The 26,683-nt window shown below is 45.5% G+C and overlaps 1 protein-coding gene across 3 annotated transcripts in view; it reads left to right on the forward strand.

Moving 5' to 3' along the window:
• The first annotated feature begins 7,489 nt into the window (after positions 1 to 7,489).
• The window catches only part of Ttll9 (tubulin tyrosine ligase like 9), a 73,161-nt gene continuing 53,967 nt past the window's right edge, over positions 7,490 to 26,683 (forward strand). The window contains exons 1-3 of one of the 3 annotated variants that reach the window (XM_045157229.1): positions 7,490 to 7,589; positions 10,596 to 10,639; positions 23,474 to 23,566. In XM_045157229.1, the coding sequence (XP_045013164.1) occupies positions 7,575 to 7,589; positions 10,596 to 10,639; positions 23,474 to 23,566 (152 nt within the window). In that variant the 5' untranslated portion in view covers positions 7,490 to 7,574. Of the gene's footprint in view, positions 7,590 to 10,595; positions 10,640 to 15,646; positions 15,757 to 23,473; positions 23,567 to 26,683 lie in introns of those variants that run through there. The other 2 variants (XM_045157231.1, XM_045157230.1) reach the window with 2 other exon arrangements.

Below are 26,683 nucleotides of genomic sequence, written 5' to 3' on the forward strand. Positions count from 1 at the left end.
AACTCCAGATACATGTGCCATTTTGTGCATCTGGCCTCAAAAAGTTATTCATTTATTTGTAAGCAGATATGAGGGAGAGAGAATAGGTGCTCCTGGGCCTCTAGCTGCTGCAAACAAACTCCAGATTCATGCACCACCATGTATACCTGGCTTACATGGGTACTGGGGAATAGAACCCCAGTCATTAGGCTTTGCAAGCAAGTGTTCTGTCTGCTGAGCCATCTTTCCAGTCCTGCATCTGGCTTTTATTTATTTATTTGTGTATATATATATATATATATCATTTTACGAGGTAGGGTTTCACTCTAGTGCAGGCTGACCTGGAATTCACTATATAGTCTCAGGGTGGTCTCGAACTCATGGTGATACTCCTACCTCTGCCTCCTGAGTGCTGGGATTAAAGGTGTGTGCCACCATGCCTGGCAACATTTGGCTGTTATATAGGCACTGGAGAATTGAGCCCAGGCTGTCAGGATTTGCGTGTAAACACCTTTAACCACTGAGCAATTTCTCCAGCTTAAGAGGGCTTTTTTTTTTTTTTTTTTTTTTTTTGAGGTAGGGTCTCACTCTAGCCCAAGCTGACCTGGAATTCACTACTATGTATTCTCAGGCTAGTCTCAAGCTCATAGCAATCTTCCTACTTCTGCCTCATGAGTGCTGGGATTAAAGATGTGTGCCACAACATCCAGGCTGGAAGGACATTTTTTAAAGTATTTTATTTTTATTTATTTATGAAAGCAAGAGAAAGAAAGAGAATGAATGGGTGTGCCAGGGCCTCTAGCCACTGCAAACAAACTCCACATGAATGCACCACCTTGTGCATATGGATTACATGGGCACTGGGGAATCAAACTGGGTCCTTAGGCTTCACAGGCAAGTGCCTTAATGGCTAAGCTATCTCTCCAGTCCTGGAAGAACATTTTTTTTAAACTTTATTTTTATTTGTTTATTTGAGAGAGAGGGAGGGAGAATGGGTGCACCAGAGCCTCCAGGAACTGCAAACAAACTCTATGCATGCGCCCCCTTGTGCATCTGGCTTACATGGGTCCCGGGAAATCAAACCAAGGTTCTTTGGCTTTGCAGGCAAACTCCTTAACTGCTAAGCCATCTCTCCAGCCCTATTCTTTTTTTAAAAAAATTGTTTATTTTTATTTATTTATTTATTTGAAAGCAACAGAGAGAAAGAGGCAAAGAGAGAGAGAGAGAATGGGCACACCAGGCCCTCCAGCCACTGCAAACGAACTCCAGACACGTGCGCCTCCTTGTCCATCTGGCTAATGTGGGTCCTGGGGAATCGAGCCTCAAACTGGGGTCTTTAGGTTTCACAGGCAAGCGCTTAACTGCTAAGCCATCTCTCCAGCTGTGGAAGAACATTTTTAATGTGCCTAGTATATCATCATTATTTTCATTGTCATGGAGCAATTGACAGAGAGTTAAGGACCCTACCCCTCCCACTAGGACTCTGCTTACATATCCGTGAGAAAGGACACTCCCAGCAGCCCCTCTTTCCTACTACTCAGTGACCTGCATGTACTTTTGTGCTGTCTATTGTCATGCTGATTTGTTTATTATTTATTTATTTATTTGTAAGCTGACAGGGGGAGAGAGAGAGAGAAAGAGAGAGAATGAGCTCACCAGGGCCTATAGCCACTGCAAACAAACTCCAGTTGCATGTGCCACTTTGTGCATATGGCTTTACATATAATTGGGAAATGAACCCTGGTCCTTAGTCTTTTTGCAGGCAAGCACTTTTTAACTGTCGAGTCATTTCTCCAGCCGTGTGTGTGTGTGTGTGTGTGTGTGTGTGTGTGTGTGTGTGTGTATGCATGTGAGCAACCCTCCTGTCTCAGCCTCCAGCGTGCTGGGACTACAGGCAGGAGCCATGCCCTGTTCTGACTTTGCACACACATTTCCTCTGCTCTTCCTACCTCTTCTGGGCAGCCTTTTTTCCTACTCAAAGTCTTTACCGAGTCCAGTGATATTTATTTAGACATCACTGTTATGCATTCTTAAAACTGCCTAAGCTGGGCATAGTGGTGATACACACCTTTAACCCCAGCACTTGGGAAGCTGAGGCAGGAGGACTGCAGTGAGCTCAAGGCCATCCTGAGACTACATAGTGAATTTCAGGTCAGTCTGGGTTAGAGCGAGATCCTACTTTGAAAAACTAAAACAAAAAATGAAAACCTGCCTAACCTTCTTCCATCATGTTATTGCTGATGGGTTTTTCATTTAGAAAAACAAAAATATTCCCTCTGGGTAAGGGTATGTTGACCTATTTGCTTCAACTGTGTTGTTTAAAGAAAATAAAGCATTCCAAATAAACTTAAAATGGTTGTAGTCCCCTTTCCAAAGTCCTTCCTTCCTTCCTTCCTTCCTTCCTTCCTTCCTTCCTTCCTTCCTTCCTTCCTTCCTTCCTTCTTTTTTCGAGGTAGGGTCTTGTTCTAGCTCAGGTTGGCCTAGAATTAGTCTCAGGCTAGCCTCAAACTCACAGCAATCCTCCTACCTCAGCTTCCTGAGTACTGGGATTAAAGGTGTACACCCCCACACCCGGCTGTCCCCACTTTCTTAACTCTACTTCTCTCTCTCCCCCACCTCAGGCACCCACTTTCATGAACTTGAAGTATCTTTTGAGACCACGTATACCCATAAGAAAATAATCTAGAACATATGTGTTTATGAATACAAACTGTAACCTTTAAAGCATTTGTCATTCAGGGCTGGAGAGATGGCTTTGTGGTTAAGGTGCTTGTCTGTGAAACCTAAGGACCCATGTTTGACTCTCCAGGTCCCACATAAGCCAAATACACAATGTGACACAAACTCACACGTTTGAACATGTGCACAAGGTGGCACATGTATCTGGAGTTTGATTGCAGCAGCTGGAGGCTCTGGCGGGTTAATTCTCTCTCTCTCTCACTCTCTCACATTAAAAGTCCGGTCTGTTAGGCTTGCCTCAAAAAAAAGTATTTGTCATTCATTCATCCATCATCCTGTTAGCAGGCATTTTCCCACGGTTCTATGACCTATGTACGAGCGCAGAAGTTCTTTAGGGAAGTGTTTAAAATCTATTTATTTATTTGAGAGACAGAGAGTAAGAGAGAGAAAGAAGGAGAAAGAGAGAGAAAGAGTGGGCAGGCCAGGGCCTCCATCCACTGTAAGCAAACTCCAGATGGCATGTGCCACCTTGTGCCACCAGCTTGGATTCAAACACCTGAGTTTATAGGGGACATTTGATTCAAACCACCACAGGAAGATTGTCACCCTGAACCTTGAATGCAAGATGAAGGCCATCCCACAGGGCTGTGCTCCGTACTAAGTGGCCCAAGAAGATATATGTCTAGTCATGAACCTCTAGCTGTAAGGATGCATGTCTTCCACTTCGGGATATATTTCCACATCAACTCCAAAATGTATGATTCTATTAGCAGCATCAAAAGATTCCTGTGTCCATGTCCCACTAACTCTTGGCCTTGCAAAAACATTGGTGTGTTTTTATTTTTTGTGTGGCTGATTTATTTCCAACCAAAATGTAAAATTGCTTTACATTTCTCTGCTGACTTCCTGGTCATTTGAGTTTCTTCTTCTTTCTTCCTCTTTCCTTTCCTTCTGTAGCAGCTGCCTTCTTGTTGCTGGACAAAACACCCAGCCAAAAGCAGCATATGGAAGGAAAAGGTTTATTTTGGCTTACATTCTCAAGGAGAAGCTTCATTAGAATATGGCAGAGCATAAAAACAAAAGAACATGGCAGAGCAGACTGGGCCTCACGTCTTCTCACATCTCTGGGTGGAAGTAGTCTAAATACTGGACTTGGAACTGGGCTAGTAAGCCTCAAGGTCCACCCCCAGGGGTACGCCTTCTCCAGCAAGGCTTCATCTCCCAAAGGCTCTAATGGCTGAGATGGAGTACAAGGCTTAAATACAAATACATGAGGCTATGGGGCCACTTTAATTCATGCTACGATACCTTTCTTCCTTCCTTCCTCTCTTCCTCCTTTCTTCTTTATTCCTCTCTTTTCTCTCAGAAAGAGTCTTCTCTCTCTATCTTTTTAATGTTTTATTTTTATTTATTTATTTGATAGAGAGAGAGAGAAAGAGAATGGGCATGCCAGAGTCTCCAGCCACTGTAAACAAACTCCAGAAATGTGCGCCCCCTTGTGCATCTGGCTAACGTGGGACCTGGGGAATCAAACATGGGTCCTTTGGCTTTGCAGGCACATGCCGTAACCACTAAACCATCCCTCCAGCCCATCTTTTTGTTTTTTTTTTGAGGCAGGGTCTTGCTCTAGCTCAGGCTGACCTGGAATTCACTATGTATTCTCAGGCTGGCCTTGAACTCATGGTGATTCTTCTCCCTCTACCTCTAAATGCTGGGATTAAAGGCGTGCGCTACCATGCCTTGCCCCTTTCTCTTTCTTTTCTTCTTTCTTTTTCAAATGTACTTTTACCTTTATTTATTTATGAGAGAGAGAGAGAGAGAGTGACAGAGAGAGAGAATGCACATGCCAGGGCCTCTAGCCCCTGTCAACAAACTCCAGATGTGTGGGCCACCTTGTACATCTGGCTTATGTGGATCCTGGGGAATGGAACCTGGGTCCTTAGGCTTTGAAAGCAAATGCCTTAACTTCTAAGCCATCTCTCCAGCCCTCTTCTTTCTTTTTTTGTCTTGTGACATGGTCTATGTAGTCCTGGGTGGTCTGGAACTTCCTATGTAACCCAGGCTGAACTCAAACTTGTGGCAACTCTCCTGTCTCTGCCTCCCCAGTACTGGGATTGCAGATGTGTACCAGAACATTTAGCTCATTTGAATTTCCTCTGCTGAGCAGTCCCTGTTCCTGCCCCTTTCTCAGTTTTCTGAGGGGTTTCAGAGTTTTCAGAGGTATATTTTTCTTAATGGTTTGTGAAAATTGTTTGGGGAATCAAACCTATGTCCTTAGGCTTCCCAAGCAAGTGCCTTAACTGCCAAACCATCTCTCCAGCCCATCTCCATCCTTTGTTTTGCACACATTCATTCTTTTCTTTTTAATTTTTTTTACTCATTTTTATTTATTTATTTGAGAGTGACAGAGAGAGAGAGAGGGAGACGGAGAGAGATAGGGAGAGAAAGAATGGGAGCGCCAGGGCTTCCAGCCACTGCAAATGAACTCCAGACGCATGTGCATCCCCTTGTGCATCTGGCTAACATGGGTCCTGGGGAATCTAGCCTTGGACCGGGATCCTTAGGCTTCACAGGCAAGCGCTTAACTGCTAAGCCATCTCTACAGCCCGCACATTCATTCTTATTTGCTCTCTGTCTCCCTCTCTCTCCCTCTCTCTTGTGCACATGCACTTTCTATGTGTCTTCTTTCCCTTAGCATAATGTGTATCAATACTTCCCATATTGAGTGCATCATGTTACGGTATGGTGGAGTAACATTTTGGGCTATGTATACGCTGTAACATTGCTTTGTTTGGGCTGTTTCCATTTTGAGGCTAATGTGAATCCTTCTATTATGAAAATATGTGTATGTTAACTGGAGTACCTATTCTCAATTCTTTTGGATATAGATCTCGGATGTGTTTTGTTCCATGGTTCACAACTATCCATATAATGAATGCATGCTCTTTCCTCATTCACTTTTCATTCATTCAGTAGACAATACTGGCTTGTTCCCAAGTCCCAGGCATTGTGTTAAGCTCTGGGAATACAGTGACAAATATATTAAAACGTAGGGTTCTTCTTCTTTCTTGGTGCTCATGGAGGGAGAGACTAAGGATTTAGAGGAATTTGCCCCGTGCAGAGGAGTGGGTAGTCAGAAAAAGCATTCCTGAGATGAAATACAAGCTGAGGTCAGTGCAGAGGGAGTGAAAAGACCCTACAGTAAAAGGAATCCCACAATGCACAGATATGGGTGTATGTAGGAATGCGAGGATGGGAAATAAAGGTCAAACCAGTAGTTGAGGTGGGCTGCAGACTGTGTAGGCAGAGCAGAGCCACTCGGTAGCTCGTGCTGTGCATGTGTAGAGCTGGGATGGGTCCTTCAAGTGCTCTTTGGCTATGGGCAGACATGGGATGGATAGGGGTGACTGGGCAAGGTGGGTATTCTAAGAAGAAGCTGCTGGAAGGTAAGCTTTGGCATACAGTTAGTGCTAAAGAATTATATATTACTATTATTGTCATAGCTTTTAATATTTTATTTATTTATTTATTTATTTTTGGTTTTTCAAGGTAAGGTGTCACTCTAGCCCAGGCTGACCTGGAATTCACTATGGAGTCTCAGGGTGGCATCGAACTCACAGTGATCCTCCTACCTCTGCCTCCCGAGTGCTGGGATTATTAAAAGCATGTGCCAGCACACCCAGTTTAATATTTTATTTTTACTTATTTATTAAGAGAGAGAGAGAAAATGAGCATGCCAGGGCCTCCAGCCGCTGTAAATGAACTCCAGACACATGCATCACCATGTGCATCTGGCTTATGTGGGTACTGGGGAATTGAACCTATGTCTTTAGGCTTCTCAAGCAAACGCCTTAACCACTAAATCATCTCTCCACCCACCCCCATCCCGCTTTTATTTATGGCATTTCTCACTCTAGCCAGGCTGATCTGGAACTCTGGAACTGACTCTGTCACCCAGGCTGGCTTTGAACTCAGCCTTTTGAGTGCTGGGATTAAAGGCATAAACCATCACACCCGGCTTTTTAGTAGTAGTATGTTTTTGTTTTTTTTATTTTTGTGATAGGGTTCATGTAGACCAGGCTGGCCTTGAACTAATTATGTAACTAAGGATGACCTTGGATTCCTGATTTTCCTGGCTCTGCCTCCCAAGCATCGAGATTGCAGGCATGAGCCACTGTGCCTGGTGTTAGGAATTAGAAAGTGCTGGGTGTTTGGCGACATGAGAAGCCTGTCAAAAACAGAGAGGAGACTGACACCACCTACAAAAGACCATTATAATAGGAGGAAAAGATGACTGATTTCAAAATAAAAGAGAGACTGATTTAGAGGGGGAGGGGTATGATAGAGAGTGGAGTTGTGAAGGGGAAAGTGAGGGAGGAGGGGATTATCATGGTTTGTTGTCTATAATTATGGAAGTTGTCAAAAATAAAAAAAAAAAAGAAAGAAAACAGGAGAGGAAAAGAGAGGAAGGGAGGGGACACAGGGAGAAACGAGAAGTGACTGGGAGTATTACTGGTGACTTGAACCACGTCTCCAAAGGACCAGGTGACTGGGCGAGGCGACTGCCTTCAGTAAGGAAGGGGGAAAACTAAAATTTCCCAAACGTGGCTATTTTACAGACCGAAGGAGGCACAGATGGACAGCTAGCGCCCCAGGCAGGTGGGCAGCCTTCGGTCAAGGGTGTCGCAGACACGGGGGGGAAGCGGCGCCTGGAAGTGGAGGGGCTCGGAGCACCCGGGACCCCCCTCCGCCCCCGGCAGCCCGAGAGCCCGGGCGGACGCCCCGCCCGGAGGTGAGCCCTGGGCTCGTCCAATCAGAGCGGCCCCTCCGGACACTGTCTGTCGCCCTGGCAACGGGACGCCCAAACTCGCGCAGGGAGCCGTGGCGGTTTGTTGGCGGCCCGGGGGAGCAGTGTCATGTCGAAACAAAAGGTAGGAGCTGAGCGACCCCGATCCAGGTGTTTTGGACGTCCTTAGAGGAAGGGAAGCCGCGGGGACCTCGGAACTTCGGCAGGAGGGGAGGGCCTCGCGGAGGGATTCTATTAGAGGGGGGAAAAGAAAAAAAAAGAGAGAGAAAACACCAAATTCGCTCCGGAGAGATGGCTTAGCGGTGAAGGCGCTTGCCTGCAAAGCCAAAGGACCTAGGTTCGATTCCCCAGGACCCACGTAAGCCAGCCGTGCAAGGTGGCGCATGCGTCTGGGGTTCATTTTGCAGAGGATGAAGGCCCTGGCGTGCCCAGTCTCTTCCTTATCCCCCCAACCCCCGGCCTCTTTCTCTCTCGCAAATAAATAAACAAAAATTATAAAAATAAATAAATAATTTAAGATTTTGAAAAACCCCTAATTTTACAGAGTGCACCCCACATATCCCCGCAGGCCGCGCGCCCCCTTAGCTGCGGCGCATGCTCAGAGAGCAGCCCCGCGTGCTGGCGGGGAAAGTGTGTGTGTAAACTGTACTGAGTGATTTCTGTGATTCCTCCCGAGGAAGTCCAGAATCTTGCATTTTTCTTGACTTGAAACAACCCTTTAGAACCTTGCCTTTCCTTCCATAAAAAAATAAAATAAAATACAAGTTTCTATCACTTCCTTTTCCAAGCCCAGTGCCGGCCAAGTGACACTGGCAAATCGACAAGCCCTTGCTCTTGGGGAACGAACAGGAAAACGTAAGGGGAAGAAGAGGGCGGGGATTCCAAAAAGGAAATGAATTATTCAAAACTCCAGTTGCCTTACCCCCTTCCTTTACCTCCTTAACCTGCTACTTATCCATCTCTCCTCCCAAAGTTTCAAAAGTGACACATCTATGTCTTTAATTCCCTCTCGCAAAACCTACCTTTAGAGTGCTTTGAACTAACTTACTTTGCAGGAATGCATTATTCGAATGTTGTTGCTTCTTCTTCCTCCTCCTTTTCCTCCTCCTCCTCCTCCTCTTCTTTTTAGGTAGGGTCTCGCTCTAGCCCAGGCTGACCTGGAATTCACTCTGTAGTCTCAGGGTGGCCTCGAACTCAGGGTGATCCTCCTACATCTGCCTCCCGAGTGCTGGGAATAAAGGCGTGAGCCACCACGCCCAGCTCCAATGCTTCTTGACCATCTCTTCCCCACTGTCAGCTCGTGCCTGGCACCCAGCACAGAGCTGACATGCATTTGGTCACGGTGAAAGCTGTTAGATTACCCACCTACTCGCTCACACCAAAGACACTGGGACTTTACTTCACCTCCATGTTCACTTCCCAAGTCCAGTAAAGCCTCTCTTCTTTTTGAATCTATGTTTAATTTTTCTCTCCCCTTCCCCCCCTGTGGCGCTAAGCATCATGGTCCACTTTTTAATTACAAAAATGTTTATTTGCAGAAAGAGAGGGAGAAAATGGACATGTCAGGGCCTCTAGTCGCTGCAAACGAACTCCAGGTGCACGCTGCACTTTGTGCATCTGGTTTTACATGGGTACTGGGGAATTGAACCCGGTGATTAAGCTTTGCAGGCAAGTGCCTTAACTGCTAAGCCATCTCTCCAGTCCCACTTCCTAATTAACATACATTTCCTTAACCACAGAGACTGGGATTCATCCACTTTTAAAGAGTTATAAAAGGAAAATAAACATCCCTTTGAAGGAAGATTGTTGGGGGTGCAGTAGTACCCCTTCCCCCCTATGCTGCTACCAGAATGGCACATTCATGCCAGAGGAGAGAGAAAAATAGCTGATTGAGCTTTGTGACCTTATGTATTTTGTTATTGGAACAGCAAGGGGGTGACCTATGTGTTGATATAAGACTTTGTGAATTTCTTTTTCAAAATACCCAGGGAGAAAGGAATTCATTAGAAGATAAACCTTTTTTTTGGGGGGGGGGATTAACTTCTGTCAGTTCTGTAAAGCAGTATTCCTTTCCACTCTGGGACTCTTTGAGGGGTAGGATGGGGTGGCAAGCAGAACCCTAAGGTTCTCCCCCCTTGGAGTGCATGCCGTGTATAATCCCCGCGAGTGCACGTTGAGGCTGTGAATCGGAAGTATACTTACTATCGTGGCCACATTGTGTGATGAGACCTAGCCATAGCTAACTTGGAGGGGAAGGATTAGAAGTCCTCTGAGGTGCTCTGGTAGCCTGGGGCGGGCTAAGGGTGGAGACAGATGAAGGACATCCACGTCTCCAGTGTCTGGGAGTAGTTTCCAGCTGACAGCTAGTAGTCAACAGGGATCTCAGTCCTACAACTCCAAGTAACTGACTTGTGCCCACAAATGTGAGTGCAGAAGAGGCCCTCTGATGAGAACCGTTGGTCCAGCCATCATCCTGATGTGGCCTTGTAGACCTGCACAGACAGCCCGGTTAAGCTGTGCACAGACTCCTGGCCCACAGAGGCTATGAGATGATGAACAGGCATCAATCATTTCAAGCCCACACCTCTGTGATGTTCTTCTACATCTGTCTGAGCCACCGAGGTCATCCTGCACAGGGCCGGTTCTCCCAGTACTGGTGGCCAGGCTGTTTGGGAGCTGGTTGGAGCCAAATGACATCCCTCATCCATGGAGGATCTAGAAGGTTCATTGAGGGTAGAAGGAAATTGCCTTTGGCAAGTGATCCTAGATCTGGTCAGCATTCAGAGTTAGAAGGTCCAGATCCTCACAGAGTCTGGGCTGTCAGAACTGAGGCTCCGGGTTGACCTACAGAGCACTGAGGACCAGGCCTTCACTGGGTATGTCTTGCCTGTAGAGCATGTGGGCTGGTGGATCCTTGAGAATGTGTCCCAAAGGCAGTGGGTAAGTTCTGCCCCAATATTCTGAGCACGTGGTGATGGATAAGAATCCAACCAGGGTAGACCTCCATGCCTCAGGACCTAGACACCTGTGAGTGTGGTAGTTTGGGCAGGTCACCCTCTGCGGTAGGCAAAGCAGGAAAGGCAGGTGGGTGTGTAGACCCAGTTACATCATTGCGCTTTTCTCCCTGCAGAATCAAAGTTACAAGGGCCATGGAAAAGAAAAAGGAAAAGAGCGGTGAGTGGTCCCTTTCAGTCCATGTGCACAGGACCTTTTCTCCCTCCTTTCCCTCAGTCTGCCTCTCTGTATCTTTTGTTTTGTTTTGTTTCTTGAGGTAGGGTTCACTCTAATCCAAGATCATCTGGAACTCACTCTGTAACCCCGGGCTGACATCAAACTCAAAGCAATCCTCCTTCCTTAGCGTCCCAAGTGCTGGGACTAAAGGTGTGTGCCACCACACCTGGCTCACTATGTTGTTTTGAGTTAGGGTTTCTCTCTGGAGCTCAAGCTGGCCTGGAATTCACAATTCTCCTGCCTCAGCCTCCCAACTGCTGGGATTACAGGTGTACTCCACTATACCTGGCCCTCTCTCTCTCTTTTTGAGGCAGGCTCTTGTTGTAGCTCAGGCTAACCTGAAATTCACTAGTCTCAGGCTGGCCTCGAACTCACAGTGATCCTCCTACCTCTGCCCCTGAGTGCTGGGATTAAAGGTGTGACCCACCATACCCAGCTCGCTCTCTCTTTAGTTCAACAATTACTAGTGACACTAGTAATAGTAGCAAACAGCTGTGGAGCATTTACCATGGATCAAGCCCTGGGCCGCTCACTTTCCCTGTACTGTGTTATCAAATTCTTATGATGACCCTTGAAGTAGATCCCTGCTGCATTGTCCATTCTACAGATGGAGAAATTGGAGCTCAGAGATGCCAGGATCTTTGCTGGAGATCGTGTACTGAGTTAGCGGCAGAGCTGGTTAGATCTGACTCTGTTCTTTGCCTCCCTCATCTTGTGATGATCCGCGCCTCCAGTGTGAGCTGAGCCTGCACCCCCACCCCCATGCACCCTGCCTCCATAACAGCTGGGTCAGCGCCCAGCTCCCACTGGGCTTTCCAAAACACCATCCACCTGTGCAAAGCACTTGCCTAGAACATTCTTTTGGGAGCCTGAGTGGTTTGTGTCACACTGTGGCCAGCATGTTGTCTTTTCTACTCTCCACACTCCCTCCTCCTGTGCCACTCCGAGGGGCACTGGGGCATCAGGGATCCTCTTTCACGTCACTCCCTGAGAGATAGTTTGATTGTATGGCCGCAGACTCAGGTGTTTTACTCAACGTGAGTGTGCAACTGCAGCCCTTAACAGGTAGATCCCGGCTAGAGAGCCATGTTCACTGGGGCAGGTCCTGGAGCCCGGCACTAGGGAGTGTCTCTGGAGCAGATCCGATTCCAGCCTAAAGGTGTGGAGGGAGCAGTTGGAGTTCTGGTGTTCCTGCTGGCTGGTCTCGGCGTTTGCTGGCTGCTTGGATCTGTGAAAGGGTCTGTGGAAGTTCCACCACTTCACGTGGATCTGTAAGCTTAGCAGTTCATCCCAGCAGCGTGGATCTGACTACAACCCCCCGCCTCTTCGTATTCTTTCCAAGGACTCCGTCTCGTCCATTTCACATCTCTCCACTCTGTCCCAGCTCCTGGTCCTAAGCCTGCACCCCCACCCAACAGAACTATGAGTAGTTTAGTGACCATGACCCACCCACCTATTTCATTAGGATTCATGTCAATTAGAAATGTATCTGGCTGGGCTGAAGAGATGGTTCAGCGGTTAAAGGCACTTGCTTGTAACGCCTGAAGGCCTGGATTCTATTCCCCAGTACCCGCATAAAGCCAAATGCACAAAGTGGCACATGTATCTAGAGTTCATCTACAGTGGCAGGAGGCCCTGGCAGGCCCATTCTCTCTCTTTCCTGTCTCTCTCACTTACTCTTTCTCAAATAAATAAATTAATTACAAAAAAGAAAAAGAAATGGGGCTGGAGGGATGGCTTAGCAGTTAAGGTGTTTGCCTGCAAAGGTGAAGGACCCAGGTTCGATTCCCCAGGACCCACGTTAGCCAGACGCACAAGGAGGCGCTCACATCTGGTGTTTGTTTGCAGTGGCTGGAGGCCCTGGAGTGCTCATTTTCTCTCTCTCTCCCTCTTTCTCTGTCAAATAAATAAATAAATATAATTTAAAAGAAAAAGAAATGTATTTGGCTCCAATAATAGGGAACATCCAATTAAGAGAAGCTGCGATAGACTGTATTTGTGTTTCTCATACCACAGAGGTCAGAGTACTGCTGCAATGGTTCAGTGTCAGAGTAAGCATCTATGTGATTGTGTTGACCTTTCCCTCACGGGCACTGAGTAGCTGTTGCAGCTTCAGCATTTGTATCACAATCAAGACTGTAAGAGCTGGGCGTAGTAGCTCATGTCTGTAATCCCAGCCTTCCTGAGTCTGAGGCAGAACAGAGAGTTTAATACCAGTCTGGACTACATAGGAGACTCTGCCTTAAGTAAACAAAATGGGAAGCTGGGTGTGGTGGCGCATCCCTCTAATCCCAGCACTCAGGAGGCAGAGGTAGGAGGATCTCTGTGAGTTCAAGGCCACCCAGAGAGTACATAGTGAATTCCAGGTTTACCTGGGCTAGAGTGAGACTACCTCAAAAAAAAAAAAAAAAAAAAAAAAAAAAACTGTCTGGCTACATGGAACCCGGAGATTCAAACATGCATTCTTAGGCTTTGCAGGCAAGTGCCTTAACTGCTAAGCCATCTCTCCAGCGCCCCCTCCCCCCCCCCCGCCACGGCCACTTTCTCTCTTAACTCAAAAGAACAAAATGTTCTCAGAAACCTATCCTTTACGTTTTCATCTTACTGGTCAGAATTAAGTCACGCAGCCTCCCCTGAGTGCACAGGAACTAGGAATATGAAGTCACCTAGGTGACGTTGTACTGTTTCTACTCCTGTGTACCTGCCTTTGTCACATAAAACTATATTTCAATATTTTCAATATCGATCGTGTTATTGCAGAGTTCCGATGCTTTCAACTGCTACAACTGTTCCATCAGATAGCCTCCACAAGTTGTTTACGCATTTTCCTGTGGAAGGCACACCCAAAACAAGAGCTGAAAGTGAGTTAATTTGGAAAGCAGTTCCAGGAAGCAGGAGGCAAGACAGCTAAGGGAGGGAAGCCAGTAAAAGATGTGTCACTGACAGGCTGATGCTGTGGGCAATTAGTTTTGTTTGTTTGTTTGTTTTTGAGGCAAGCCCAATAGACTGGCCTTTTTGTTTTTAATAAGAGAGAGAGGCGGGGGGAGAGAATTGGCGTGCCAGGGACTCCAGCCACTGTAATCGAACTCCAGACATGTGCACCACCTTGTGCACATGTGTGACCTTATGTAATTGTGTCACCTTGTGAATCTGGCTTACATGGGACCTGGAGAGTCAAATATGGGTCCTTAGGCTTTGCAGGCAAGCACCTTAACCTCTAAGCCATCTCTCCAGCCTTGAAAGTGTGTTTTTTTTTTCATTGAGTTTTTAAAAAAAATATTTGCAAGGAGAGAGAAGAGAGACAGACACAGAGAGAATGGGCATACCTGGGCCTTCAGCCTCTGCAAACGAACTCCAGACGCATGTGCCCCTTGTGTATCTGGATCATGTGAGTCCTGAGGAATCGAACCTGGGTCCTTTGGCTTCACAGGCAAATGCCGTAAGTGCTAAGCCATCTCTCTAGCCCCTCCCCCATCTCTTTAATTTTTATTTTAGAGAGAGACAGAGAGAATTGGTGTACCAGGGCCTCAGCCACCAAAATTGAACTTCAAACGCTTGTGCCACCCAGTGGGCATGCGACCTTGTGCTTGCCTCACCTTTTAAAAAAATATTTATTTTTATTTATTTTAAAGAGAGAGGCATATAGAGAGACATAGACTAATGGGTGCACAAGGCCTCCAGCCACTGCAAACGAACTCCAGATGCATGTACCTCCTTGTGCATCTGGGTGGGTATTGGGGAATCAAACCTGGGTCCTTGAGCTTCTCAGGCAAATGCCTTAACCACTAAGCCATCTCTACAGCCCTTGCCTCACCTTTGTGACTTATGTGGGATCTGGAGAGTCAAACTTGGGTCCTTAGGCTTTGCAGGCAAGTGCCTTAACCACTAAGCCATCTCTCTAGCCCACAAGTGGGTTTTTGATTGTCATAGTTCCCTTCTTGCTTGGATGAATTGCCCAATCCAAAGCAGCTGATGGATGGAAAGAGTTTGCTTTGGCTTTCAGTCTTGAGGGGAAGCTTCCTGATGCAGGGACAGAGGCTGGACATGACAATCTTGCCACAGCAGGTAGGAGGTAGCAGAAAGAGTGAGCTGATCTCTGGCAAGGAGAAGCAGACTACAACACCCCTGAGCTTGTCCCCAACAAAATGCCTCCTCCAGCAAGACTCCACTTCCCAAATTGCCACCAGCTGGGGACCAGGCATTGAAAATACATGAGTTTATGGGGGATATCTGATACAAACCACCACAGTGATGGTTAATCTGCATTGTCAACTTGATTGCATCTAGAATCACCTAGGAGACAAATTTTTGGGCATGTCTGTGAGGGAGCTTGTACACTAAGCTAATTGATGACCCACTCTAACTATGGACAGTACCATTCCGTGGACTGGGTTAACCAGACAAAGGACTACCTAGAAAAAGAGGGCCCTCAGTGGAACAGGGCCAGGGAGAAGGGACAAAAGATGATAACTAGATGGGAATGTGATTAACTTACATTATGTTTATATATTAAAGTTTTTAATTTAAAAAAATGAAATAACCATTTTTTTATTTTAGAGAGAGTGAGCAAGCAAAAAAGAGACAGAGAGAGAGAGAGAGAATTGGTGAACTAGGGCCTCAGCCACTGAAATTGAACTCCAAACACTTCTACCACCTAGTGGGCATGTGTGACCTTACACTTGCCTCACCTTTGGGTATCTGGCTCACATGGGATCTGGAGAGTTGAACATGGGTCCTTATACTTCACGGCAAGTGCCTTAACTGCTAAGCCATCTCTCCAGCCCTAAAATATTAGAGAGAGAGAGAGAGCTGAGCATGAGCATTCCTAGCTTTCTGCTTCCTTACTTGGGACTGAATATGGCTCCTGCCACCATGATGGACTATATGCCCTGAACTGTGAGATGAAATAAGCCCTGTTTTACTTAAATTGCTTCTTTTCAGGTAGTTTGTTCTAGCAATAAGAAAAGTGACTTGACACAGACACCATCGCCCTGCAGAGAGTCAGACATGCTGCAGACCCACCCACCCAAGCGACGAGAGAGAGGAGTCCATCCCCCAGGGTCAGCCACTGCGTGTGTGCTGTTGGGGGCGGGCAGTTGACTCCTGGGCTCTTCAGGTCTGTTCCAGGCCCTGCTGTGCAACTCTGGAGCCCTGGGAAAGTGCAGGTGCTGCCGTGGGAAGTCCTCCGACTGTCATGCTCAGAAATGGACAGCACCCAGGGGATGTGGGCAGACTGCCGCAACGTGCTACGGACTGTTTGCACAGGCAATGTCAGCAAGTGGGGCTTAGGAGATGGCTCAGGGGGTAAACGCGCTTGCATTTCAAGCATGAGAACCTGAGTTTGGGTTCATAAAACTCACATTAAAAAAAAAAAAAGCCAGGCATGGTGGCAAGCACCTATAATCCTGTATACTTGGGTGGCAGAGACAGGAGGATCCTTGGGGCTTGCTGGCCAGCTCATCGAGTCAAATCATTGAGCTCCAGGCTCAGTGGAAAACTCTGCCTTCAAAATATAATAGAGCGGCTAGAGAGATGGCTTAGCAGTTAAGGCACTTGCCTGAGAAACTAAGGGCCCAGATTTGATTCCCCAGAACCCCTGTAAGCCAGATGAGCAAGGTGACACACGCGTCTAGAGTTCGTTTGCAGTGGCTGAAGGCCCTGGTGTGCGCATTCTCTCTCTATCTGCTTCTCTCTCTCAAATAAATAAAATAAATTTAAAAAATAAGATAAACAGTGATTGAGGAAGACCCCAGATGTCAACCTCTGGCCCCCACATGCAGACATGTTCATATGCTACTGCTGCACACACGTGTCTCTACATATATACAAACATGCGTATACACATACAGACCGAGAAACATCAGCAGTCACAATGGAAGTCCTGGCACATGTAGGTATCTACGTGGGTGGAAGGGCTGAATTCGGATGCATGCAGGTCCAGCTTTAGTAAACTGCCATGCGCCTCTCCAAAGGGCAGGCGGTCTACCAGTAAAGCTGGAATTCCTATTTTATTTTATTTTTTATTTTTTTTTATTTTTTGGTTTTTTGAGGTAGGGTCTCACTCTGGCTCAAGCTGACCTGGAATGCACTATGTAGTCTCAGGGTGGCCTCGAACTCACGGCGATCCTCCTACCTCTGCCTCCCGAGTGCTGGGATTAAAGGCGTGAGCCACCACGCCCGGCCTGGAATTCCTATTTTAAACAAGCAAGTTTTTTGCCAGCTTCATGTGTGCGACATGGTATCTGCTGTTTTAATATGTTAATAGCTCTTCAGTCAGCACTCCCATCAAAAGTGGATAGTTTCTGGCTGGAGAGATGGCTTAGCGGTTAAGTGCTTGCCTGTGAAGCCTAAGGACCCTGGTTTGAGGCTTGATTCCCCAGGACCCATGTAAGCCAGATGCATAAAGTGGCACATGCATCTGGAGTTCGTTTGCAGTGGCTGGAGGCCCTACTGTGCCCATTCTCTGCCTTTCCCCCCGCCTCTTTCTTTGTCTGATGCTTTCAAATGAATAAATAAAAATAAACAAAAAAATTTATCTTAAAAAAGTGGATAGTTTCATCACTGTCTAACTAAAATTTAAATTCTGGGTTCTTTTACCATTTAAAAATTATTGTGAAACCTAATTATCTTGCTTATTTGCTTTATACCTATTAATAATACTTATATTAGAGCTATGAATAAGCAAAAATTTAAATGCTTATTTTACTTAAAAAGAAATTATATACACACACGCATGCACACACACACATATTGCACTGCTGTATACATTTGTAAATCTCTTAAATATCTGGCTTGATAGAGAATGCCTGCCATTCCAAATCACTTTGATACAATCAATTGTGATATGTTGTTTTGGATAATGGATAGGAAGAAAATCTGGCCTCACATAGATATGTAGCTGGGACAGGGAAGGCTGTGTGGGATCTCCCAAGAATACTCACACTGCCCCTCATGACCCATGAGGATTACAACATGCAACGGTTATATTTGTCCATCCGTCTGTCCCTTCCCACCTCACATAGGAGTTTAATACCCAAAGTCTTAAGGTATAGATTGCTTACACTTTTTTATTGACAGCTTCCATAATTGTAGATAATAAACCATGATAAATCCCTCCCCACCATCACTTCTCCCTTGTAAATCCACCTCTATCATATTCCCTCCCATGACTTAGTCTCTCTATTATTTTGATATCATCATCTTTTCCTTCTTTTATGAAGGTCTTGTGTGGGTAATGCCAGGCACTATGAGGTGATGGGTATCCAGACCATTCTTTTTGTCTGGAAGATTGCATTGTAAGCAGTCCTACCCTTCCTTTGACTCTTACATTCTTTCTGCCACCTCTTCTGCAACGGACCCTGAGCCTTGGAAAGTTTGGGAGCTGTCTCAGTGCTAAACATTCCACTGTCATTTCTCAGCACTATGGTGACTTTTGAGTCATCTCAGTGGTCACTGCCATCTGAAAAGAGAAGTTATTCTAACCAAAAGTAAGAGTAGCATTAGTATATGGGTATAAACATTAAGAAAAGTACTTACAGGGAAGTTTGGTGGGCTTATTAATATATGCATTTAGCCAGACAACAGCAGACGTTACTCCTCTATGGCTCATGACCTCCCTTGCCGTAGGCTTTTAACTAGGTTTTCAGTACCAGGCATGTATTCCCTCCTGTAGAGTGGGCCTCTGGTCCAATCAGAGAGTGGCTGGTTTTCCTCATAACAGACATGCCACTGTTGGACCAGTTGGCATATTGGTCTGGCTTTAAGGCTCGCAGTGTCCACTGCTATTTGCCACTGTTGGTGACTTCTCTCTCCTATAGGTCTGCACGCAGCATAGCTTTTTTCCAGCATTCTGTCAGGTCGTCTACAGGAAGGTGGTTGTCAGCTCAGCTCCAGATTGAATTCTCAGTGACCTGCAGCCCAAGCATGTGAAGTCTTCAGCAATAGGGTCTTATCATCTCATTCTAGTGGGCAACCAAGAGCCTTGGCAATGGTCTGTAATGTCTTAGGGGAATAAGGGACCTCCCTGGCCAACAACTCACTGGTGGAAGGTATTCCATCCCTAGCACTAAAATTTTTCTAGCAATAATCTATGGCTTCTGTACCATTATCCAAGGAAGTGGGTTTCCATATGGCTTATTCATAGCATCTTAAATTTTATTTATTTTTTCTTCCAAATTTTTATTAACAACTTTCATGATTATAAAAAATATCCCATGGTAATAGTCTCCCTCCCCTCACCTTCCCCTCTGAAACTCCATTCTCCATCATACCCCCTCCCCATCTCAATCAGTCTCTCTTTTATTTTGATGTCATGATCTTTTCCTCCTCTTGTGATGTTCTTGTGCAGGTAGTGTCAGGCACTGTGAGGCCATGGATATCCAGGCCATTTTTTGTCTGGAGGGAGCATGTCGTATGGAGTCCTGCCCTTCCTTTGGCTCTTAATTCTTTCCACCACCTCTTCTGCATTAGACCCTGACCCTTGGAAGGTGTGATAGAGATATTGCAGTACTGAGCACTGTGGTCATTTTTTTTCCATCACCATGATACCTTCTGAGTTGTCCCAAGGTCACTGCCATCTGAAAAGAGAAGATTCTCTACCAAAAGTGAGAGTAGCATTAATATATGGGTATGAACATTAAGAGAAGTGCTTACTGGGCAGTTTGATAAGCATAGTATATACATTTAGCCAGACAACAGCAGACGTTACACCCCTAGGGCCCATGACTACTCCTGTTTTAAGTTTTCAGTATCAGGGCTATATTCCCTTCTATGGAGCGGGAGCATCTTAAATTTTGATCAATGCTCCTCTCACCCTTCCTTTACTCAATCCCTTCCTCTGACCTTGCTTAGGCCATTGCACCTCCAATAATCTGTTCATCTGTTTACATATATACAATACCCTCCTTTAAGTCCTCCCTTCCTTCTTGCCCCTTTCTAGCTTCCTGGCATCTATTACTGACCTTTATACCAACACACACACAAGTCTAAACATTTGTAACTAGGACCCACATATGAGAGAGAAATGGACTCAAGATGCACAAGCCACTTTGTGCATCTGGCTTTACATGGGTACTAGGGAATTGAACCATGGCTGGAAGACTTTGCAAGCAAGCATCTTTAACCACTGAGCCACTCCCCAGCCCGTGATTTTTCTTCTATAGTCTGTTAGTATGATAGATTCCACCGATTGGGTTGTCTAAGATTGAGCCATCCTTGTCCCCTGGGAAATACTCCACTTAGTTATGGTATATAATTCTTTTTTGTACTGCTGAATTTTATTTGCTGATCTGTGTGTGCATGTGTGTGTGCACGCATGTGTGGTGATGGAGATTGGCCCTGGGTGTCACACATGCTAAACAAGGGTTCTATTGCTGAGCTCCACCTCTAGCCCTTCTCCTGTAGTTTTCCTTGTGTGTACTTTCTTTATTTTGGTATCAGATTTTTTTCTTTTTCTTTTCTTTCTTTTTTTTTTTTTTTTTCCAGGTAAGGTCTCATTCTAGCTCAGGCTGACCTGGAATTCACTATGTAGTCTCAGGGTGGCCTTGAACTCATGGTGATCCTCCTACCTCTGCCTCCCGAGTACAGGGATTAAAGGTGTGCACCACCACGCCCAGCTTTGGTATCAGATTATTTTTTTATCAGGTTACACTAGCCTTACAAAATGAATTTGGAAGCTGTCCTTCCTCTTCCCTTTTCTGAAAGCTATCATGTTCTTTTTGTGGTTGTTGTTTTCAAGGTAGGGTTCCAGGCTGACCTGGAACTCACTATGTAGTCCCAAACTGGCCTCGAATTCACAGCAGTCCTCCTACCTTTGCCTTCTGAATGTTGAGAATAAAGGTGTGTGTCACCATACCCAGCTCATATTCTTGAAATGTTTCTGAGAGTTCTCTAACAAAATCTTCTGGGCTAAGACACATCTTTTGTGGGAGTTTTAACATTATGAACTCAATTTCCTCTATGGTTATAGAGGTATTCAGATCATGTACGTCATTCTGGGTGAGCTGTGGTGATGTGAACTTTTCAGGGACCATGTCATCTTGGCTGTCACACTAGGTATGCAGGTGTTAACATGTCGTTCCTATGGTCTTGGTGTCTGTGGGCTTTGTAGTAGTACCCCATTTCATTCCTCCTGTAGGCAATGTGTCTTCTCTTTGTCAGTCTTGCTGAGAAATAAATTTATCAACCTTATTGGTGAAGGACTAGTTTTTCATTTACTGATCTTCTCCATTGTTTTTCTGTTTTCAACATTATTATTTTTCTTTTTTGTTTATTTATTTGAGAGCAACAGACAGAGAAAGATAGAGAGAGAATGGGTGTGCCAGGGCCTCCAGCCACCGCAAACGAACTCCAGATGCGTACGCCCCTTTGTACATCAGGTTTACATGGGTCCTGGGGAATCAAGCCTCGAACCGGGGTCCTCAGTCTTCACAGGCAAATGCTTAACTGCTAAGCCATCTTTCCAGCCCCGTTTTTCAGTGTTATTGATCTCTAATTGCCCTTTAGGCCTCATTGGACATGATTCCAGCGTGGGGGAGGGACAGGAACTGCAGGCTCCTCAGGTGGCCTCATATGACACGGGGCAGTGAGGCTTCTTAACTGTCTAGGGGAATGAAGTTCCTGGCCTTGTCTCCTGTCTTCTCTGACATACCACCCCAGTGGTAGCAACCAGTGTTAAGATACTTTGTTGCAACCTCATGGAAGGGGTAGACTTCTCACTGAGCCTTTGCTGGCACTGGCAAAAGTGAACTGCAGCTATTTTGAGAGGCATTGGCTGTAGTGGACCTGTTACTGTCTATCTGCTGCTGTGTGAAGTTGTTCTGACTTGGTCTTTGGCTAGAGAGAATGTGGTTTGTTTTTTTTTAATTTTATTTATCTATCTATTTATTTATTTATTTGAGAGCGACAGACACAGAGAGAAAGACAGATAGAGGGAGAGAGAGAGAATGGGCGCGCCAGGGCTTCCAGCCTCTGCAAACGAACTCCAGACGCGTGCACCCCTTTGTGCATCTGGCTAATGTGGGACCTGGGGAACCGAGCCTCGAACCGGGGTCCTTAGGCTTCACAGGCAAGTGCTTAACCGCTAAGCCATCTCTCCAGCCCCCCCCCTTTTTTTTAAGGTAGGTTCTCAATCTAGCCCAGGCTGACTTAGAATTCACTATGTAGTCTTAGGCTGGCCTCAAACTCACAGTGATCCTCGTACCTCTGCCTCCTTAGTGCTGGGATTAAAGGCGTGCACCACCACGCCTGACTGAATGTGCTGTTTTTAAAGGTTGTATTGAGTCTGTGCCTATTAGTATTTCTGGATGGCCACTGGCTGACTTTTTCAGCTTTCTATCTAGGACATATGAGGCAAAAAAGAAACCCCTGGGAATGTACCACTCTTTTTGTTTGTTTTGTTTTTGGCCCAAGGTCATTAGCTAGCCTGCCTTCTTTTCTACCTTTTAGTCTTCTTTCATTTGTTTATACATAGGGTTTTGGGTTTTTAGTTGCATTCGTAGGAGGAATAGGGAAAAGTACATCTGTTCCATCTTCCCAGCTGGATGCCAGGAAAAGGGATTCACAAACAGGGCTCAGTGTAGGAAAGAGTCCTGGCGTGTGTAAAGCTGCCCGACCTGGTCCGGCCCCTAGTGGGCACTGGATAAGTGCTTCCTCTTTTGTTTTGTTTTGTTTTTGAGACAGAATTACCTGGAACTCACTGGGTAGTCCAGGTTGGCCTAAAACTTGTGGCAATCCTCCTGCCTCCTGAGTGCCTGCATTACAGGCATGTGCCACCATGCTCTGCTCGTTATTTTTCAATGGCCTAAAGAGTCTCTGGTTCACTTTTTTTGTCTGGTTCAGATTTTGACTAATTTGAAAAAAATATTTTATGCACTGGAGAGATGGCTTAGCTGTTAAGGTGCTTGCCTATAAAGCCAAAGGGCCCAGGTTCGATTCCCTATGATCCACATAAGCCAGATGCACAAGGTGGCGCATGCATCTGGAGCTGGTTTGCAGCCACTGAAGGCCCTGGCACTCCCATTCTCTCTCTATTTGCCCCCCCCCCCAATAAAATAAAACATTTTTTAAAAAATATTTTATTTGTTTATTTATGTGTGTCTGAGAGAGAAAGCGAGAGCAAAGATGGGCACCCCAGGGCTTTCTGCTGCTGCAAACAAACTCCAGACACATTTGTTACTTTGTACATCTGGCTTTATGAGGCTAGTAGGGTATTAAAACCAGGCCATCAGGCTTTGTAGCAAGAACCTTTAACCATCGAGCCATCTCTTCAATCCTCATTCTGGCTAAAGTGTTGTCATGCTGTGGTAGTAAGTTCTGAAATTCAGTTTTTCTGGTTTTGATGTTCCCAGGTGTAGAATTTAGCCTTTCTTCCGCCCTGTTTTTTTTCCCTCCATCTGTCATCCCAGGGTGTCACTGGTCCTGAGTGCATTTAAAAAAATTTTTTTTTTAATTTATTTTGTTATTTATTTGAGAGAGCGAGATAGGGAAAGAGGTATACACACACACACACACACACACACACACACACACACACAGAGAGAGAGAGACAGAGAGAGAGAGAGAGAGAGAGAGAGAGAGAGAGAGATTGAAAGAGAGAATGGGCACACCAGGGCCTTCAACCACTGCAAACAAACTCCAGACACATGCGTCACCTTGTGCATCTGGCTTATGTGGGTCCTGGGGAATTGAACCTGGGTCCTTTGGTTTCACAGGCATGTGCCTTAACTGCTAAGCCATCCCTCCAGCCCTGAGCATGTATTCTGCTGCCTTGTCTTGCAGAGAGCAGAGAGCACTGATCCGGTTCAAGACCACGCTCATGAACACTCTCATGGATGTCCTACGCCGCAGGCCGGGTTGGGTGGAAGTCAAAGAGTAAGCCACCCCCCACCCCATCCCCCCACCCCCCGCCCCCTACTGATATTCACTGATTCATTTATTCAACATCCAGACCACCATGGGATGTTGGAGCAGTGATGATTTGGTCATCTGTCCAAATAAAGCCTCATAGTACTTTCAAGTGAAAACACCCTCAGAGGACAGCTCTAGAATGAACAGCTCTAGAATGAACAGCCTCCCCAGTGTCCTTTCAGAAGCTGGGGCCCAGGATAGTGATGGCAGTGAAAACACAAGCCAAGAGTTGTTCAGGCTGACTTTGTATAACCCTCCTGTATCTTTTTACTCTTTTCATGTTTCCACTCTGAAATAAATATCTTGTATTATTGTCTTTTTAGACTTGATTTTTAAAAAAATAACGACCTAGCTTCTAGCTCTCTCTGCTTACAAATACATAAATAAAAAATATATATTTTTAAAGGAGCTAGCTGCATAGTCAAGCATGATGGAGGCAGAGGCAGGAGGGAGGGAGAGAGATCAAGAGAGTGTGAGTGTACCAGAGCCTCTAGCCACTGCAAACAAACTCCAATGCATGCACCATCATGAGCAACTGGCTTACGTGGGTTCTGGAGAGCTGAACCTGGGTCCTTAGGCTTCATGGGCAAGTGTCTTAACTGTTAAGCCATCTCTCTAGCCCTAGACTTGATTTAAAAAAATATTTTTTTTTATTTGCAAGCAGAGTGAGTGAGAGAAAGAGAGAGAGAGGAAGAGAGGGAGAAAGAATGGATACTCCAGGGCCTTGAGCTGCTGCAAATGAACTCCAAATGCATGCACCACTTTGTGCATCTGGCTTTACCTGGGCACTGGGGCATTGAACTAGGGTCATTAGGCTTTGCAGGAAAATGCCTTAGCCACTGAGCAATCTCTCCAGCCCTTGATTATTTTTAAAAGCTTCATGTTGAACTTTTTATTTATTTATTTTTTCATTTGTTTGAGAGAACAAGAGAGAAAGAGGCAGAGATATGGGGGTGGGGGGAGAGAATGGGCACGCCAGGACCTCCAGCCACTGCAAACGAACTCCAGACATGCACCATCTTGTGCATCTGGATTCCATGGGCCCTAGAGAAATGAATCAAGGTCATTTGGATGTGCAGGCAAATGCCTTAACCGCTAAGCCCTCTCTCCAGCCCTTCATGTTGAACTTTGTCTTTTCCTTATTGAGAAATAATTCATCTATCATAAAATAAACCCTTTTAAAAATATAATACTGGGCTGGAGGATGGCTTAGCGGTTAAGGCATTTGTCTGCAAGGCCAAAGGACCCAGGTTCAATTCCCCAGGACCCACGTTAACCAGATGCACAAGGGGGTGCACGCATCTGGAGTTTGTTTGCAGTGGCTGGAGGCCCTGGCATATGTGCATTCTTTCTCTCTCTCTCTCTCTCTCCTTCTTTCTTTGTCAAATAAATAAAAATAAATTAAAATAAATAAATAAATAAATAAAAATACAATACTTTGGGGCTGCTATAAATCATGCTTCTGTGAATATTCATTTACAAGCTCTGAGTAGAGATGTTTTCATTTCTAAAAGAAACCTCACATACAAGTGGAATTTCTGGGTTTTATGGTAACTCTGTGTTTAACTTTGTAAGTATGTGTGTATGTATGTATGTGTGAGTGACTTTACTGTGTATGGGGGGGAGTGGCACTCAAATGCCAGGGCACACATGTGGAGGAGGTCTGAGGACAACTTTGGGGTGTTTGTTTTCTTGCACTTTACTTGAGACAGGGTTTCCCTTGCTTTTTTATTATTATTTTCACTTTATTTGTTTATTTGAGACAGAGATAGAGAAAGTGGAAAATAGAGAGAGAATGGGTGTGCAAGGGCCTCTAGCCACTGCAAACAAATTCCAGATGTGTGCACCACCTTGTGCATCTGGCTTACTTGGATCCTAGGGAATTTAACCAACCTGAGTCCTTTGGCTCTGCAGACAAGTGCTTTAACCAATAAGCCACATCTCCAGCCCCCTTGCTATTTTTTTTAAATTATTTTATTTCATTTATTTATTTGCAAGCAGAATGAGACAGAGAGGGAGGGAGGAGATAGACAGACAATGGGTGAGTCAGGGCCTTCAGCTGCTGCAAATTAACTCCAGATGCATGAGCCACTTTGTGCATCTGGCTTATGTGGGTCCTGGGGAATTGAACCTGGGTCATTGGGCTTTGTGTGATTCATTTCACCAGCACCTACATAAAGCTGGATGCACAAGGTGGTGCATGCATCTGGAATTTGCATGCGGCAGCTAGAGGCTCTGGCATGCCCATTCTCTCTGTCTCTCTCTGCTTACATATAAATGAATTAAAATGTATTTAAAGTGGCACTGTGTTTGCACACAATCTTTTCTCGCCCTCCATGCTCTTCAAACCCTCTCTGGATTACTTATAATACCTAATTCAACGTAAATGCTATGGAATTTGTTGTTATTCTGTATCGCTTAGGAAGTACCAGCAAGGGAAAAAGTCTGTTCATGTTCCATGCATATGCAAATTTACTTGTTTGCTTTTTTTGTGCTTTTTAATGTTTTATTTTATTTATTTACTTGTTTATTTTGGTATTTCAAGGTAGTGTCTCATTCTAGCTTAGGCTGACCTACAATTCACTATGTAGTCTCAGGGTGGTCTTGAACTCACAGCGATCCTCTTACCTCTGCCTCCTGAGTGCTGGGATTAAAGGTGTGCGCCACCATGCCTGGCTGCTTCTTTGTTTTTAATCAGCATAATTTTTATTCCCAGAATATTTTCAGTATCTTGGACACTGAAACTGAAGATCCAGAGGGTGGCACAGATAAACTACACAGCTCTTTTTTATTTCTTTTTTGTTGTTGTTGTTGTTGTTGCTTTTCTCTAGGTAGAGTCTTAATGTAGCCCAGGTTGACCAGGAATTCATTATGTAGTCTCAGACTGCGCTCAAACTCATGGCAATCCTCCTACCTGGGTCTCTCCAGTGCTGGGATTAAAGGTGTGTGCCACCATGCCCAGCTTATTTCTGTTTTTGAAACAGCCTTGCTCTGTAACCCTGGCTGCACTGTATCTTACTATGTAGATGAGACTGGACCCAGACTTGTGGCAATCATCCTGCCTCTGCCTCCAGGAGCTGG

Source organism: Jaculus jaculus, chromosome 8, assembly GCF_020740685.1.
Source record: "Jaculus jaculus isolate mJacJac1 chromosome 8, mJacJac1.mat.Y.cur, whole genome shotgun sequence".
Taxonomy (NCBI): Eukaryota; Metazoa; Chordata; class Mammalia; order Rodentia; family Dipodidae; genus Jaculus; species Jaculus jaculus.